This window comes from Symsagittifera roscoffensis, chromosome 8, assembly GCF_963678635.1.
Source record: "Symsagittifera roscoffensis chromosome 8, txSymRosc1.1, whole genome shotgun sequence".
Taxonomy (NCBI): domain Eukaryota; kingdom Metazoa; phylum Xenacoelomorpha; order Acoela; family Convolutidae; genus Symsagittifera; species Symsagittifera roscoffensis.
The window spans coordinates 18,831,192-18,848,937 of NC_087069.1; the positions used below are offsets into that span (position 1 = coordinate 18,831,192).

The 17,746-nt window shown below is 37.6% G+C and overlaps 2 protein-coding genes across 2 annotated transcripts in view; both read right to left on the reverse strand.

The window, feature by feature from the left end:
* The window catches only part of LOC134853019 (integrin beta-2-like), a 493,953-nt gene that overhangs the window by 119,767 nt on the left and 356,440 nt on the right, over positions 1–17,746 (reverse strand). The gene's annotated exons all lie outside the window — the stretch shown is intronic.
* On the reverse strand, positions 1,178–14,167 carry LOC134853018 (DNA topoisomerase 2-alpha-like). The gene is made up of 5 exons (XM_063868933.1): positions 14,111–14,167; positions 8,187–8,615; positions 6,604–7,541; positions 2,982–5,879; positions 1,178–2,053 (listed from the first exon to the last, which is right to left on the reverse strand). The coding sequence occupies exons 2-5, from the start codon at positions 8,545–8,547 to the stop codon at positions 1,700–1,702; spliced, it is 4,551 nt and encodes a 1,516-aa protein (XP_063725003.1). The 5' UTR covers positions 8,548–8,615; positions 14,111–14,167; the 3' UTR covers positions 1,178–1,699.

Sequence of the window (17,746 nt, forward strand, 5' to 3'; positions counted from 1 at the left end):
TCAAGCAAAATAAGAAAAGTAGAATTAGGCCTCGTATTATCAAGCTCGGCTATGTGTCGGATTCGAATCTACACCTAGCGAATTTGAGTCTCACTCACTTAACACTCAGCCACGAATGCTTAAAATCCCCAAAAACGAGCCATCAAAAACGCAGCTATATATTCTAGAAAATTGCCAATTTGATGCAGCAAAAATGGCACCAAATACAAAAAGACAATTTTGCATGTAATAAATCGGAAAGCGTAAAGCCAAATTATGTAAAACTGATGCATTTCAAAAAAATTGCGAGGTACATTGAGCCGGAAAATTTTTGCAATCGAGCTTTTTTCCCTTGTACTGCTGTTTGAAACAACTTTGTACTGCTGTTTGAAACAACGTTCTCGATTCATTTAAAATCCACCAGCTGTACTAACTTTTTACAAATCAAATATCAAACACAGACGATATTACACTGCTACCGTAGCCTACTGAATCAAAGTGCCACAAAGAGAAGCACTTTTATTTTCGACTCAGGTTGAAAAAAAGGAAGTTCGTACTAATACACTTTTCTTCGCAAGTTTAAAAACAAACTATTCGGACACATTCCTGAATTCAAATCATAATTTTGCTCACATTTTTTTGGGAAGCGAGAAAAAGGTCAGGAATGAAAAATGGAAAGGAGAGGTAAAACTAATAAGTTTTTCCATGAGCCCGAATCGAATACATACCTTAGACCAGATCACAAGTCCTGGCATCTTACGCCATGGTTGCTTGCCAATTTTCAACATAGAGGCGAAGCTGCACTTCGCAAACACTAGCCAGAAAACGACTGAGCAGCTTAAGAGAAATAAGAAAAGCTTAAATAATTATTGAATAATAAAACTCTTGCTGTCGGATTACAACCTACAGCCTTTTAATTTCAAATCTGCGCCACGGCCCCTTGAAAAGGTTCTAATTTTAGCCACCAATGAGGCGACTACAGATGCCAATGGATTGCCAATGCTATGCAGCAAAAGTGCTACCAAATAAATGTTCTCTCAACCGGGCTTTAGAAGAATTGTCATTTTTAGAAGACGATTTTTAGAATTTTTTTCTGCCAAAAATTTTTAGAAAGAAGGACCATTAACCATGATTGTAGCATTCTGTGCTACTGGCACAGCAACCGGGTACATTTTTAAAAAAGTTTATAACTCTCATCTAAAAGCGGGGATCGGAATTTTGAATTAATTATCATAAATTAAACAACATGCTCCCTCTACACCACACGAACGAACAAAACGCACTCATCGTAAAACGGCAAACAGTACTCGTTATTCGACCGCTAGACAAAACTTACATCTACATCATCAAGTGCGCAAATAAAATTACCTCGACACATTTTGAAAACACTTCTAAATTATCAACTCAATTCATTAAAAACCAGCACTAGAATCACTGCCAAGCCAGCACATAACATGGATACGGAATAAACGACTATAAATTAAGTGCGACATAATTAAAATAAGGAGAAAACAAAATAAAAAAAACAACCAATCAAGAAACATTTAATCAAATGTAAAGTAAATTGAGTTCAGTTGGCATAAGAAAAGTTCAGTTTTCACATTGAATTTGATTCCCAGTCTCTGAACTGAGAGAACTTTTTTCTCTTTATTAAGTTCAGATGAACTAGAGTGCGTTTGTTCATTAATGCGATCAAGTTTGTATTCAGCAGTCATACGGTTTATTCAACATCATCATCTTCATCTGAATCGACTAATCCTTTGTAGTTAATTTGCTTTTTAGCTCGGCCAACTCTGCTACTTTTCACAACGGGTGAGTCATCGTCATCATTATCATCGATTTTAAACTCGTCTTCTGATTCATCGTCTGATTCGATTTTAATCGCTTTCACAGGAGCCGTTTTCTTCTTGGGAGCAGTAGTCCTGGAAGATGTTGCTGGTTCTGGTTTCGGCTTGGAGGACGCGGCAGCAGTTTTTGGTTTCTTGGCCACAACTACTGGACTCTCATCATCAATGTCCAGGTCATTTTCTGCGTCTCCGTTCATATCATCATCTTCATCATGATATTCTGGCTCCTTAACCAAAAAAAGTATAAAACCAGTCCTGGATGGTATGTTTGGATATCAGACAAAATAACAAAATTACACTTGTTCTTGCCAGTGAAATTGAAATTGATCGGCAATAAAAACATTTCAAACTGCCACAATTTCAGGTTTCAACACAGAGGCGAAGCTGCGCTTCGCAAACACTTGCGAGAACACGACTAAAAAGCAGGTCTATCAAGTGAAATACGAAAAAGTAGAAATAAAGCCCCGAATTAGCAAAAACTCGGCTACGTATAGGATTCGAAACTGCGACCTACTACATTCAAAAGATTTTGGTCTCACGCACTATCCACTCAGCTACGCAAGCTTACCGACCGACAAAACTAGTCACGAATAAAGCAGCTACTTATGCAAATCAATTGCCAAAGCAATTCAGAAAAATTGGCACCAAATACAAATAGACTCAATCTTGTAAGTAATAATTTGGAATACGACAAACTGAAGGCATCCACACTAACTTTGCATGTATAAAATCGCGAAGCAAAAAGCCACATTATGTATAAATTATGCATTTCAAAAAATTGCGAGATAAATTGAGTTATAAAATTTCTGAAATCGATTTTTCATTATTGTTCTTGTTTGAAACAAATCACTTTTTTCGGTTCATTTGATGAATTAACAATGCATCAACTATGTTTAATTATTACTATTCGGATGTCAAATCACATGTTGTGAAAAAGCTTTGAAGGTGCCCAAAAATTTGGGCGACTTAGGTTGGAAAAAAAGACGGTTCGTACTAATACACTCGCTTCGCAAGTGTAACCATAGAAAACGTCTAAGAGTATCATATATGATGTATTCATAGCTAGACACGAAAAAAATATATCGTCCAATTAGAAACAAAATGTTCACCGCAAAAATCAAAGCCGGTCAGAAAAACATTGATAAAAACACAAACCTCTTCATCTTCATCTTCATCGTCATCAATTTCCGACAAATCGTCCTCTTCTTCTTCTGAATCAGATTCCCAAGGATCCTTCTTTCTTCCTCCCTTCTTCGCCGGCGACGACTTACCACCTGATTCCTTTTTCACACTCTTGGAGCCCATATCAGTCAGCTTCATCTGTTTCGATCTAGGCCCAGCCGAGGACCCAGACGCCTTGCTTCCAGCTACTGTCTTGTTCGCGGGTCGCTTCACCGCAACTTTCTTTGCGCCCGACGTTCCTTCTGCTTTCTCAAGTTTAGGTGAAAGGAGTTTCAGAGCTTTACCTTGGCCGCTTTCATTCAGCCGTTCCGCGAGCGATTTACCGACTAGTTCGTCTTCCGAATCAACTGGTTCGGCTTTTACGTCACCACCATTCGTTTCTCCTTCAATTTTCTTGGCCTTCGCTAGTGCTCGTTTACCTGGCGGCTTTTCTTTACTTGCTTTCAGTTTGTCCGAGCTGGGTGGTTCAATTAGCTTTGCATTGGCACTTGGTTTCGTATCAAGCAAAGCGCCCTCTTTCTTAGTAGACCTCCCGATTTTACCCTTCTTCTTACTCGCTGCTTTGTTAGACAGCGCTACAGCCGCTGCGCTTTCTTCATGTTCAAGTTGTTCTTGCACTGCCAATTCTTTCAATGTCGCGTCAAGATCATCAAGCCACAATTTCTTAATCGTTGTTTTCTCCAATATTTTCAACTCAGTCAGTTTTTCGTCTCTTTGCTTCAGAATTTCATCTTTCTTTTCTTTGGTCAAATTTAGCAGCGGCATTCCCAGAAGGTACTGATAGTCGGGGCCGGATTCTGTTTCCTTTGAAGTTGTCGCTTCATCTTCATTTTCACTGTCCGAAACTTCATCGCCCATCAACATTTTCAACTTTTTACTTTGATCGTCTTTCCACTTTTTGACAGGATCTGAAGGGTAATGTTTGGCAATTAACTCCTTGATAAGAATCTTTTTCATCTTATTCTCCACAATGATAGTTCCTTCAATTTTTTCCAGAATGAACCGAGCAATCGCACTCAATTTTTCACTCTCACAAGTCAATAATCCGACCATAAATTTCTTTCGTTTATCATACATGTCCAGTCTTATGACAAAAAACTCTTTCAAAATTTCAATAGTCGATTCGTATTTCTTGATGCAATTATTCGAATCAAAGAGAACCATATTTGAACTTGCTTTATCCGTTGCCAATTTGAAGAATTTGTGCAAACCCCCAGCTGAATTTTCTGCTTCGTGCAATTTATCCGCTGGCATGTAAACTACAAACTTAACAGTCGTATCCGTGTGATACTCTTTGTAGTCCGTAATGACTGGTTTGTCCTTTTCGGTCCCATTTAACATCGGCTCTAAGACCGCTTCTTTGTAGTTTTGTGTCCACACACCAACGGGGAGTTCTGTAATCTCAATTGTAGTTTCATCTAGAACGGCCACATTGCCGAAAACAGTGTAATGTTCCTCGTCAATTTGACGAACAGTTCCTTGGAAATTTTTCCAAGATGGCATCATCGGCAACGGTTCCTCGGCGTTCAGCAGTCTCTTCAAGTTTGCAATGACTTCTCTTACATCGTGGTTCAATATCTTCGTCGACCAACCGGTTCCGATACCTTCAGCGCCGTTAATCAAAACCGTGGGAAGTACTGGACAATAAAACTCTGGCTCAATTTTCTGGTTGTCTTCAAACTGCGGGTTCAAATTTGGTTCGTCGTTGGCGTTAAACATGATTTTGGTTACCGGGTTCAACATCGTGAAAATGTACCTTGGACTAGCAGCATCTTTGCCGCCTTGCAATCGTGTACCGAACTGTCCAATGGGCAAAAGTAGATTCAAGTTGTTTGACCCGACAAAATTTTGGGCCAAATTTACAATTGTTCCTTGGAGGGACACTTCACCATGGTGATACGAAGACTTTTCAGCAACCGAACCCGCAAGTTGGGCAACTTTGACTTCTTTTTTATCATTCCTTTTGAAACATGTGAATAGCACTTTTCTTTGACCTGGTTTGAGTCCATCCATTATATTCGGAATTGACCTTTCTGTATCCGCGTTTGAAAACAAGACCAACTCCTTGTGAATAAAGTCTGAATAAGTGACCGTTTTTGTGTCTTTCTTGTAGAGGTACACCTCTGATTCATTATTGCGACGTCTTTCAGTTCGGTCAGTCATGAAATTGGTAAGCCAATCTTTTCGCTCGTTTGCTTTGTTCTTCGCGAATCCGAGCTCAATTGAATTGTCACATTCACGACCACCATATTTAAACAGAATCCGATGTCGTTCCATGTCTGAGAAATACTCTTTAGCCTCTTTCATAGTTGAGGTACCCAAACCTTTGTAGTACTTTATACTATAGGTTTTCCAATTCGGGGTATTATTTCTCCATTCATCAAATTCAGGTAAACTAAAGAAGGATTGAACTTCTTTACCTTTTGTCACTTTAACAATCGGGGTTATAAACTGCTCAACAAAGTTCTTTTTTAAGAGTCCCGGCCAGAAATGATGGACCATGTTAATCAACAGTCCTTTGATATGTGATCCGTCTTGATCCTGATCTGTCATTATCATTATCTTTCCGTATCTCAGACTCTTTAAATCATCGACATCTTCGTACTTCTTCTTCGGTTGCAAGCCAACTATTTTCATAATGTTATTTATTTCTTTGTTTCCAATAATTTGCGACGTGGCAGAGTCCCGGACGTTCAGAAGTTTACCTCGTAGAGGGAAGACTCCGTAATTGTCTCTTCCGACTACTCCGAGTCCAGAAACAGCCAAAGATTTGGCCGAGTCTCCCTCGGTTAGAATCAGGGTGCAATCGTGAGAACCTTTTCCTCCGGCTTCGTTGGCGTCATCTAGTTTGGGTATACCCTTAAGCTTCACCTGAAATTGAGTTTTTGAAAATTTCACAGAAAACTTTTAATTCACTGGTGTCTCAATATGTCATTTTAATTCAATAGATAGACATTTTTTTACTTGTGGATATTTATGTCTGCCTGTCTGTAAGTTCTATGTAAAACATAGCCAACTGACAGTTGGAAAAGAAACATGAACGCAAGGAAATAGAATAAAATTGACTTTTTTAAGCTTCAACTTGCGAATTTTAACAAAAAAAAGATTTTTTAACGAACAATTTCATTTTAACGAACAAGCTCTTTAATTTTAACGAACAATTTCTGTTTGACTCGCTTTTGATGAAACTAACCCAATTTGAGAAAAATGGATCAATAGGTAAAATTTTTATTTCGCCGGGAAATCTGATAATAAAATTCCATTTCCAAAATTAGAAGTTAATCACGTTCGTGAGTCACCTTTACATTTTTGCTGTTCGATAGTGGAGTTTGCCTTCATTTTATTAAAAGAACTGAATTTATAAAGAACTCAATAGTCAAACCGCGAAACATCAAAATTGAACGTGAACTTTATCCTGAAAAATCACCAAGACCTATAGAGTACTCACTACGTTCATTACTCCTAGAAGGTCAAAAAGGAACTAAAAGCACGTTAAGCTCGGCATAAAACAAAAAATTACCCGAAAGGAATAAACATCTCGGCCATGAGATTTTCCCTTACTTTCGTGATAATTCCTGTTTTATTTTGTTCATACCTGTTTCTTGTCAGTTCCTCCTTTTTTGTTCAGATCTTTCTGCGCTTTGAAGTTCAGCCACTGCAACACATTGTCCACAATCCCACAGTTAACCACACCCTTCATGAAATTCTCCGAAAGCTCACACTTCGAGCCGAACTTCTTCGCTTGGAGCGTCATGTTTTCCTTCGTTTGAGAATCGAAAGTCGGGTTCTCAACGAGACAGTTTATAAACACCCACATTTGATTCTTAACTTGAAAAGGCTTCACTGGTTGTTTGTCTTTATTTTTCCGGTTCACAGTCGTAATCAACTTCTCAACTAGTTGGTCTACAACAGCGTTTACATGCGTTCCGCCTTTAGTTGTCGCGATACTATTGACGAAACTGATTTGCTTGAAGCCAGTTTCAGAGTTGCAAACCGCCACCTCCCACCTTGTGTTGACTTTCTCGTGCACCAAAACAGGTGCCTGGATTGTTGGATCATCTTCAGCTGGTTTCTTTATAAACAACTCCACGTAGTCTTTGAAACTTTTAATGGGCAAAAGTTTTCCGTTCAAGTAAACCGATATTCCCGAAACTGTAGCACACATATCGTAAGCTCTTTTCGTGAACAATGCAACAGTATCTGCATCCATTTTTTCCATGTTAAACTTCGTAAGGTCAGGTTCAAAAGTGACACAAGTGTAATCCTGGTCATTGTTGTTCTCAAGTATAACGGGCTCATTTGCCTTCGACATGTTATTCGCCCACGACTGTTTGAACTTCTTTTTATTAGCTTTACTCGCTGTTTCCACAGTGAACTTTTTACTAAACACATTGCACAGTTTGGCTCCATAACCGTTTCGACCTCCCGTGACCTTTTTCTGAGTGTCGTCAAAATTGCTAGAGGTTAGAAGGTGTCCAAAAATGAGTGAAGGGACGTACATCTTCTCCGTCTTGTGCATTTGGACCGGCACACCTAGGATACAATTAGGCCCATATGAATAATCTCCCTGAATAGACCAAGTGAACAATCCCACCTTCAAAATTTAATGGCAAATTCAAGCATTAAGGCGTGCATGTACTATGCTCAAATCTGATTGGTTGAAACCTATTACTTTTAACCAAGTGAATGATCTTTCCCCTAATGTGATTTAGGGGGAGATTATTCACTTTGGTCCAACAATTACTGGCCACTTTTTTTGCTTGTTTTATCAAGTTGAACCAACTATTTTTGAATAAACTATAAAACATTATACAGAAAATGAAGTAAGCAAAGCAGCTAATTAATTGGTAGTTAAATTCGAATACGAAGAAGGACCACCGGCTGCTCTTTCACAAATTTTTCCGATTACCAGGATTTAGAAAATGAATTTTAAAAATAGTTGAAAATTTCGAAATTAAATCTTTTGAATTATTATTATTTTTTTTCAAATTAAGGGCGATTACATTAGGTAAAACACAGATTAAAAAACAGATCAGATTTTTCAGAGTCACAAAATTTCGTGCGATTTGGCCTAAAAATCGGATAAATACAGACCATTATTCTCGACAGACTTTTTGGAACCCAAAAATCAACATCATTATTTCAATAGGAATAGGTCGTAGATATGATTATTCTAACCTGATCCATCGTTCCAAACAGAGTACACGTTCTTTTCCGGGTCAATAGTGATTTTCAGCTTTCTCATTTTCGGATCACGTTGCTTATTGTCAGCCGCGTTCACTAAGATTTCGTCGAAAATTTTAAACAGTCCGGGAGTAAAAGTGACCGGTCTGAATCGCATGCCCAGTTCTTCTCCATCATAAACCCACATCTGCTGGGTAATTGGCTCGACACTTCCAATGTATGTATCAGGTCGGAGCAGAATATGTTCCAACTGGGTCTTTTTCTGGTATATTTTCTCGACTGAGTGTTTCCCACTTGGCGTACTACTTGTTCTGGAGCTGGTATCTCCTTGTTCAGTGACCGCGTGGCCATTCATCTTGCTCGGTTTAAAGAGACTCCCAGTACAGCTCAGATGACGTTTCCAGACTAGCTTGGTTAGCTGTTCTACACATTAATTTGAAAGTATGTTATCAAACTTCACTCAATAAAACAGCAAAAAATAATTGCAAATGCAGACAGGGGCGGATTTAGGGGTAGGGGCTGGGCGGACGACCTCTTCTCAGGGATTCGATTCCCTGCCGACCCAAAGGTTCCCGCCTTTGCACTATTTTGAATTATCCATTTTTGGCTGACGTCCCTTTTTTTTAAAGGCGCCTTCGGTGCTTCGGTGCCAATATATACTAATTTTGCCAATATATACTAATCCAAAAAATGTCTAAAAACAATTTTTCAGGCCTGTTTTTTGAAAAAATTACCTGCGGCCTAGAAAATTTTTGATAAAATAGGGTCGTAATTGTAGTTTCGGAGAGCTCAGAAAATCCAATTACTCGGCCTAAACATTAAAAAAAGGTCGACAAAATCTTTGAAAATCCGCCCTCCCTCGACAAAATCCTAGATCCGCCCCTGGAGCCAGAGGCCAAAATTTGTTTTGACCAAATCACACTTTGAAAGGTGCAATTAAACACGGAGACACAAAAATCTACATCATTATGGACAAAACTCACTCTCAACATACTTCATCACATTAAAGCTGTCTCATTATGAGGCTTCTTGCATGCGAAACCTGACTTGGCGTATAAAATACCCAAATCCAAAGCTCAAGCTTCCTCACTACGTTTACTGGCGTTTTGACAGAGCCCAAAGAAATTGAAAATAATTCCTTTGAAATGCAAGAACAGCTGTTTGCAGTGCAGGTATCACCAATAATTCTTACCACGTTTATTTGCAGCAAAAACCAGAATTTTCAGTTCAAGGCATAAATGTTTTTCAGATGGTATAAAGTCAGCTAAAAGTTAGAACTGTCTTAAAAACATACCAAACACAAATAATCTATAACCTGCTTCAAACTCAGAAAATAATAGTCTGAACTAATATCATCAGCATCTACTGTACTTAAGCGCTGTTTATATGCATATACTGCAAAAAATGCCTAAAAATTGAAAACAAAACATAAATCCTCATATTAAAAAGATAGCCGGTTGCTGTGCAAGTAGCACAGAGTGTTCAGACCATAGTCTTAAAATTATACAAAAAAGCTTTTTCAAATTAAAAATATTGTCTTTTTTTTCGGCGTGGTGTGATTAAAGGCAAAAAACTGGGGATTAGGTGTATTCTACAACCATACCAAAATAAACAAAATGAAAAACAATTTTTGAAGAAAAGTTACCAGAAAAATTAAAAAAAAAAGAAAATTTGAAAGTTTTTTGCATTTTTTTTCTGAAAATTTTGATTCCAAAAAGGCGCTAAAACATTCAAAGCAAACTAAAAAAAACCGAAGTTAAACTCCGTTTTTACGTTTTAAATTAAGCTATTCAAAGCTTTTTAAGAAATTAAAATAAGACTGCTCGCTCGCTTTATTCGCTCGAAGACGAAAAATCAAAAATTTCAAATCGGTTTTTCTCGAGACTGGGAAAACATTTGTGAAATTTTTAAATGTGGTTCAAATCACGACTGTAAGGACTGTAACAGGATATATCACTCAACCCAGTAAGATCGTTATTTGTGTTACCTGATTTTGCGTGAAAAAAATTAAAAAATAAAACAGACCCGAATACAAAGTTCCTCCCCATTTTCATTGGTCGGGACAACTAGATCTACCAAATTTTCTATTTGTCTGTCTCACATGGTTTTGAATGAATTCATTTTGAGGAAAACATACCAAGTACAAAAACAAAGATTAAATTAGCATCGGATCAAGCTTACGAAGCGGTAACAAAGCAACAAACCTTGGGCAGACACCCTTTGAGCTCAGTTAAATGAAAAAATAATAATAATAAACAAAAAACTGAAATTGTGCCAAAACAGAGTTATTAAATAAACCGGAGTTATTAAATTTAAAATCAAGATAACAACGGTTTTCGAATAGAACGAGCACCTAAAATGCAGACATGCTCAGCAAAAAAGCTGTCTCATTATGAGGCTTCTTGCATGCGAAACCTGACTTGGCGTATAAAATACCCAAATCCAAAGCTCAAGCTTCCTCACTACGTTTACTGGCGTTTTGACAGAGCCCAAAGAAATTGAAAATAATTCCTTTGAAATGCAAGAACAGCTGTTTGCAGTGCAGGTATCACCAATAATTCTTACCACGTTTATTTGCAGCAAAAACCAGAATTTTCAGTTCAGGGCATAAATGTTTTTCAGATGGTATAAAGTCAGCTAAAAGTTAGAACTGTCTTAAAAACATACCAAACACAAATAATCTATAACCTGCTTCAAACTCAGAAAATTTTCTATTTGTCTGTCTCACATGGTTTTGAATGAATTCATTTTGAGGAAAACATACCAAGTACAAAAACAAAGATTAAATTAGCATCGGATCAAGCTTACGAAGCGGTAACAAAGCAACAAACCTTGGGCAGACACCCTTTGAGCTCAGTTAAATGAAAAAATAATAATAATAAACAAAAAACTGAAATTGTGCCAAAACAGAGTTATTAAATAAACCGGAGTTATTAAATTTAAAATCAAGATAACAACGGTTTTCGAATAGAACGAGCACCTAAAATGCAGACATGCTCAGCAATTATCTGTTGGTTGACAAACTAAATGAGAAAATGATTCAGTGATTATGCTAGAAAAGCAGTTTAACTGAAAAAGTAAGTTCTGATTTAAAAAGCAAGAAAATGCTCGCGTATTTACCATTTTCAATTATAAGCAAAAAAGGCAACAATTTCAGTGTGACTCCAACCAACACCTTAAATTTAGCTGGAATCCATCAAATTGCAGATCATCATGCGATCGAGGAAACCATTCGTTAAAAAGAAAAACGAAAAACTCGAAAAATCAACCTTTACTGTTATTTTTGAAGTGAGATATACAGTGGTGACGCAGAGTCAAAAAGCAGTACCTCGCAAAAACCAGCGAATAAGCGTCAAAAGGAAGCCTGAAAATGCAAACACAAAGTTGTCGTTAAGGCAGGTTTTTTCATTTTCACAAATTTTACATGTAATAATTTGGAATGTTTTAAGCTTAAGGCAACCACACTAAATTTGCCTGCTGCAATACTGTCCCCAAAAAAGCACAAAAAATGTACCTTAGGTTTTTTTAAAAGTTCTTTCAAATGTAACAATACGCTGCGCTTGTCTGAAAACGAAAAAAGGCCAGAAAAGATATATAGTTTTGGAAAAGAAACGATGTCTACAGGAACCGAGTAACAGGTCTAGAGCATCCAAGACGACTGCCCTACACATCTATGCTCATGACTCTTCAAGAACAGAAACGACATCATAAAAAAAGAGAAAAACGCAGATTCCGCAAGCCATTTTTCTGAAATATTTTTAGCTTCTCTCAAAAATATAAGAAATTGATCTAGAATTACCCCAAAACATTCTATTTGGGGCTTTTCTTCTATTTTTTACCATCTTATTTTATACTGAACTTTGTATTGTGGTTTCTGACGTGATGTTTATTGCTTAAAACTATCAACTCAGTTTCGTTTGTTTTCAGTTTTGATAAAAGTCATATGAAACAAGGACAATTTTTGACAGTGTCCTGGCAATAGCTGAAAAGCAATTTCAATGGTAGTATGTTGTCAGCATTTTGTACCAATTTGCACATTTCGGCTAATTGTTCATGAAGTTATTCATGTATAGGTTGAAAATAAGGGGTCCCAAAATTGTACCTTGCAGTGCACCATGGTGGAAGCAGATCCAATAGGTTTCGCAAATATTTACAACAGCTTTTGTTGTCTATTGCTGATGAAAGTAAGAACGGCTTTCATTGCTGGCTCAGCGAATTCCAAATCTTTCAATCAAGTCTTGAAATTTTTAATGGTCAATAGAATGGAAAGCTTTTAATAGATCTAAGAGATACGGCAACGTTTTTCTTTTTATCCAATGATTTGCGGAAAATATAGTATTGCGTCCATCATTGAATATGAAAATCTAAAATAATGCTAGATGTTGATAAGCAGGTTGATAGATAATAGATAATTATTGATCTGTTTGTATAAAAATTACTCAAAAATTCAAGAGTGTGCCTAATATGGAGATTCGTTTTTATTCCGCTGCTATTTCTGGCCGCCGCCGCTTATATATTGAGGAAGCAATCGCTTTTTTGAGTCTAGTTGGAAATAAATTTATTTTTATGGCTTCATGTGAAAGAAACGCGAAGTTTGGGCAAATTTCATTGCATACATCTTTTAGAACCCAGGCAGAAAAGTCGGAAGGTCCCGCTCGTTTATTTTCATTTAAATTAATTAGTTCTTTTTAACACTCAACTTCACTAACAAACCGGAATTTAAAAAAATTGTCTGCTGTGTTTTTTTGTCCTTGTGTTCGTGTTGGTTATTTTTTCAGAAAAGTTTTTCAAAAACTACAGCAATACTAAAATTTTGTTTTTCCTCAGAAACCATAAAAATGCAGAGAAAAAATCACCAGACTGAATACAATTTTGAGATTCTATGAAGCCAAAAACCTTACCGGATTCATTTTGAAAAACAGTTTAAAAAGATCTTTATGATTTTGTTAAAAACAAATTAAATGATAAAGCACTACAAAGAATAGACCATGTGCATAAAGAAAAAATAGCAAAAAAAACAACCGAAGATGAAATTTCAAAACGAAAAAGAATGCGAAACTCCAAAAAAGTTCATTGATTTCACAATTTTTCTTGGATTCCGTAGCACTTAAGGTTTGCTGCAACCCATTCTTTCAATCAAACCAGTTGCAAGAAAATTCAGCAGCTCAATCACCTGCACCGAAAAGTATCAAGTAATCTAGTAAACACAACCGGTCGCTCAACGAACACTCAAAAAGTTTCCGGCTTAAGTTACCGTTACTTAGGTTTTTGAATTCTTTTCAAGTTTAATTTCTTTCTGTTTTTATTAAGAGCGTCAGTGAGTGAGGTTGATTTCAAAAAATTCGAAAACTTCTTGGAAGAGTTTAATCAATCTCAAATAATTACACTGCAAACTGACCATAGCAGGAAAATAACCGATAGTATAACAAATTGACACCAAGCATGCTCATAGAAAAAAATCACAAAACCAGCTATCGTGGTTGCAAAATAGTCAATTGAAAAGAAAAACTGAAAATGCGAATGCTTTTGTAAACGAGCTTTAATTTGTGATGCGACCGCTTAGCTCACAACCGAGTTTCAAGAGTCAGGTTCTCAAATCAAAACGAGTCGGATCAATTTTTATCAAGAACTTTTTCGGCAATACTGCCAGCATCAGTTATCTAGAAGACAAATAATTATCAAAAACAAAACATTAAACCCCAGAAAACTTTTGACAAATAGACAACAAAGGATACGTCACTACGCTGATAATAGACATTTAGTTTAGGATCTGGCTAGAAATTTGGATCTGGCTACAAAGCAAGATAGTGGAGAAACTGTGCAGTATAAGAGCATCTGACTTGCGCTGAAATTCAGCTGAATGAATATGGTAAAGTACTATACGCCGGAGCCGAAATGAATTTAAAATTATTACGAACCTTTAAAGAACTTAGTCAGCTTCAAACCAAATTTTGACTTCAACAGGCTGTAACAAGATATCTGAAAAAAAAATTTCAAGCAAACATTTGTTCTAATCAACCGCCACCAATTTGGATACAAAACATAAAAAGGTAACTAAAAAGGATAACACAAGCAACGTGAGCAAAATCAACTAGTCAACAAAAATAAACCAAGCTCTAGTTTTTCTTTGAATCGCCTGTTTATGCGCCTATTTTAGCAAAATGTATTTCTAATGCAAATTCCTCAGCTTATTTTAAACCTTAAATGCCGGTTTTAACTATGCTATTGACTTTCCCGTCGGCGTGGAATCTCTGGAATGAAAAATTATTCAGGCCATGTGAAGTAATCTCAACTACGGAACCGGATCCCTTCCACTACCACCCACATTTGAAATTCAGTTTCGAAAAACTATTTTAATGTTTGTAACATTCGCACGGAAGTACTTATCGACGGAAAATAAAGCTAAGCTCTAAAACGACTGGCTAGCGTCTAAACACAGCTCTACATGCTTTTCACCGTCTCTGCCAAAGCCAGTTCTTTTGGTGCTCTTTCTAACATCAGGTCGACAAAAAAAACATCAGGTTCCAGAGTATTTTGTTCCAGTGTAAACTGGCTTGCTTTCATATTCACATATCATAGCGACAAAAAAAAACGTTACTCTTTCCGGCTTCGATCAGAACGCTCTAATTAACTGAATAACATGCAAAAATAGTGAGCTCATGGCTGGGTTTCAGTATCCCCAGACCACGAGTTCACTCCTAAAAACAGGGCTTCTACTTATTTATTATATTACTATTGTATTTATTCAGTAGATAAAAATCATCATCTCCATCGAAGATGGATCAACCCTTTCCCTCAACTCCTAGCTTTTCATAATCTGAAAACGGAATTGGATGTTATTAATTCAATTCATGTGACATTCGACCAGAATGGACAAAATGCAATCTCTGCAGACTTCGAAATTTTAGCAGTGAACCTTCCGAGTTAATGATTTTGAAGGATTAACGACGTTATTCGGATGATTAGCAGAACGGGGAAGGTCAGGATATTCTCGTATTTTAAAATTTTAAATTTTCGAAGTGATGACGTAACATTTCTGAGAAACGTCAGAAACGGCCATTTTAGCAAAAAGAACTAAGAAGAACAGAACAACTTTATCTGTGATTGCGAACAGAACGGAAATCGAAATTAAAGAAAACGACAACGAATTACAGAGAACGTTCCGAGTTGCAACTATTGTGCTGCTACAATAGTTCCAAGGCCGTTGCGAACAACGGTGAAGGGTGAAAACCAGCCTTCCGTGTTATCGTGAAATCGAACTTAAGGAGCTTGATTCAGTGGATTCACAAATCCGGAAGGGTTTCGGAACTGAAACTTTTAACCTGTTATATGAACTTTTAGCATCCTGTCATGTCCTGACTTGAATTTAACTGATATTTGGATTAGTTTTGACAAGGATGAGGTGCTAGGAGTTGGGGGAAAGGGTTGATCCATCTTCGATGGAGATGATGATTTTTATCTACTGAACAAAAACAATAGTAATATAATAAGTAGTAACCCTGTTTTTAGGAGTGACCTCGTGGTCTGGGGATACTGAGACCCAGCCATGAGCTCACTATTTCTGCATGTAATCTAGTTAATTTGAGTGTTTTGACCGAAGCCGAAAGCAGTAACGTTTTGTCGACCCGATGTTAGAAAGACCACCGAAAAGTACTGGCTTGGTAGAGACGGTGAAAAGCATGCAAAGCTCTGTTTAGATGTTAGCCAGTCGTCTTAAGACTTAGTTTTGTCTTCCGTCGATATGTATCTTCCGGGCGAATGTTACATAGATGTTTTTATGGCACTCCTGGGTGTTATTCTTGTGCCAGTCGGTCATATTTGGAAGTTTGACCTTGAGAAGAGCAGAAAACACTTGATTTTGGAGTGAAATTTAATTTTTCAAAATTTCGAATGGAACCTGTCATGCACGATTTTCTCGCGAGAACTGAAAATCAGAAAAAGGGATCAGAACAATTTCAGAACAATTGCGGGAAAGTTGTCAGATAAAAACGAGTGTGAAATTGCAATTCGCAATTTCCATCATAGTGAACAAGAGTAGAGCTGTCCTATCTGAAATAGAAGACAGAGTGTTCCCGAGAGAACAATTATTCGAACTGGACCAGAGTGAACCTTCGACGGAAAGGTGGACAGCTTGAGTGTCCCAATGGTCCACATAAAACTGCAGTCTAGAGTAAAAACTTGTTCTTGTTGTTAAAACTGACTGACATTAAACTTATCTTAGTTACTTTATTGATTCTTGAGTTGTTTACCGACTTATTTACTTCCTGGTTCTTGAGCGTGCTACAATGTGAGTACTTAATTTAAATTCTAGAGTGTGTTTTATGATTGTTATGTTGAGGTAAGGCGAGTTTTAGGTTGATCCATCTGAAATGGATCAAAGTTCCACTGTCTAATAAAAAAGCAACTTAACGGATTGTTCCAACCCGGTTTTTAACGGCGTTCATGTATTTTGGGTATTTTGAGACCTAAGTATGGGGACGTTCTTAATTCTAGAGTGGGGGGATATTTTGGTAGTAGCCTTAAGCAGTAGCGGGTCGTAGTCTCATGTCACAAGCGAACCGAATTGGCTCCGACTGATTTGAGGTGGAAAAACACAAGAGATAGTGTCCCTGACTCCCGAGCCAATAGTTATAGGGCCTCATGTGTGACTGTAGTAGACGAATGTTACATAGTGTTTTTATGGCGCTCCTGGGTGTTTACGACATCAAGACTACGGAGTCGAACCCACTTGAGACAGCTTCGGGCTGAATGCCCATTCTAGAGTACCGGCGGTACGGTTCGACAGGAACGTGCAAACCTTCCGGTTGTACCGTGATAGCTTTTTAAGAAAACTCGAGAAAATTTCCTGGTACGCTTTCCGAACGAGGCTTAGCTAACCGAGTAAAGGGGGGCAACTAGGGGGACAAAAACACGAGCAAAAAGACAAAAAGCAAAAAAAAAACCAAAAAAGAATAGAAAAAGGAACAAAAACCATAAAACGAAAAAAGACAGTGACTTTGACACCAGATTAGTTGGATCAAACCTTTATATTAATTAAATAGTATACCCATACTGTTTTACAAGTTCGATCGTTTCGATCAACCTAGCAATTTAAACCAGTAAACTGAATAAAGTGCCCGAAGTGGGGCGTTGTCAAGGGTTTTCAGATAGCTTGGAACTTAGCTGAACCAATAGGAGACTTGACTGGAAGAGGTGACCAGCCGAGTGGGAAAGTGGTTCAGGGACACTTGGCTGAACCAATAGGAGACTGGACTGGAACAGGTGACCAGTCGAGTGGGAAAGCAGCCAAGAAGGATTTGGCAATTCTCGAGTTCTCAAGTTGGGCAGAACGGGTATCGTTAGAATCCACATTACATTATAGGAGATAAGTGTAAAATTGGATAAGCGAAATCCCCCAGTTTTGAGGAACGTTTTTACTTGAGCAGGCCTGGAAACAGGTCTACGGTTTTCTCTTGAGAGGTTTAGCACCCGGCGCTTAAAGTAATTTTTAGGCTTAAGAAGGGGGGCTAGAAAGGGGGGAGGTTAGAACGGGGACTGGTTAGGCTAGAGGTTGG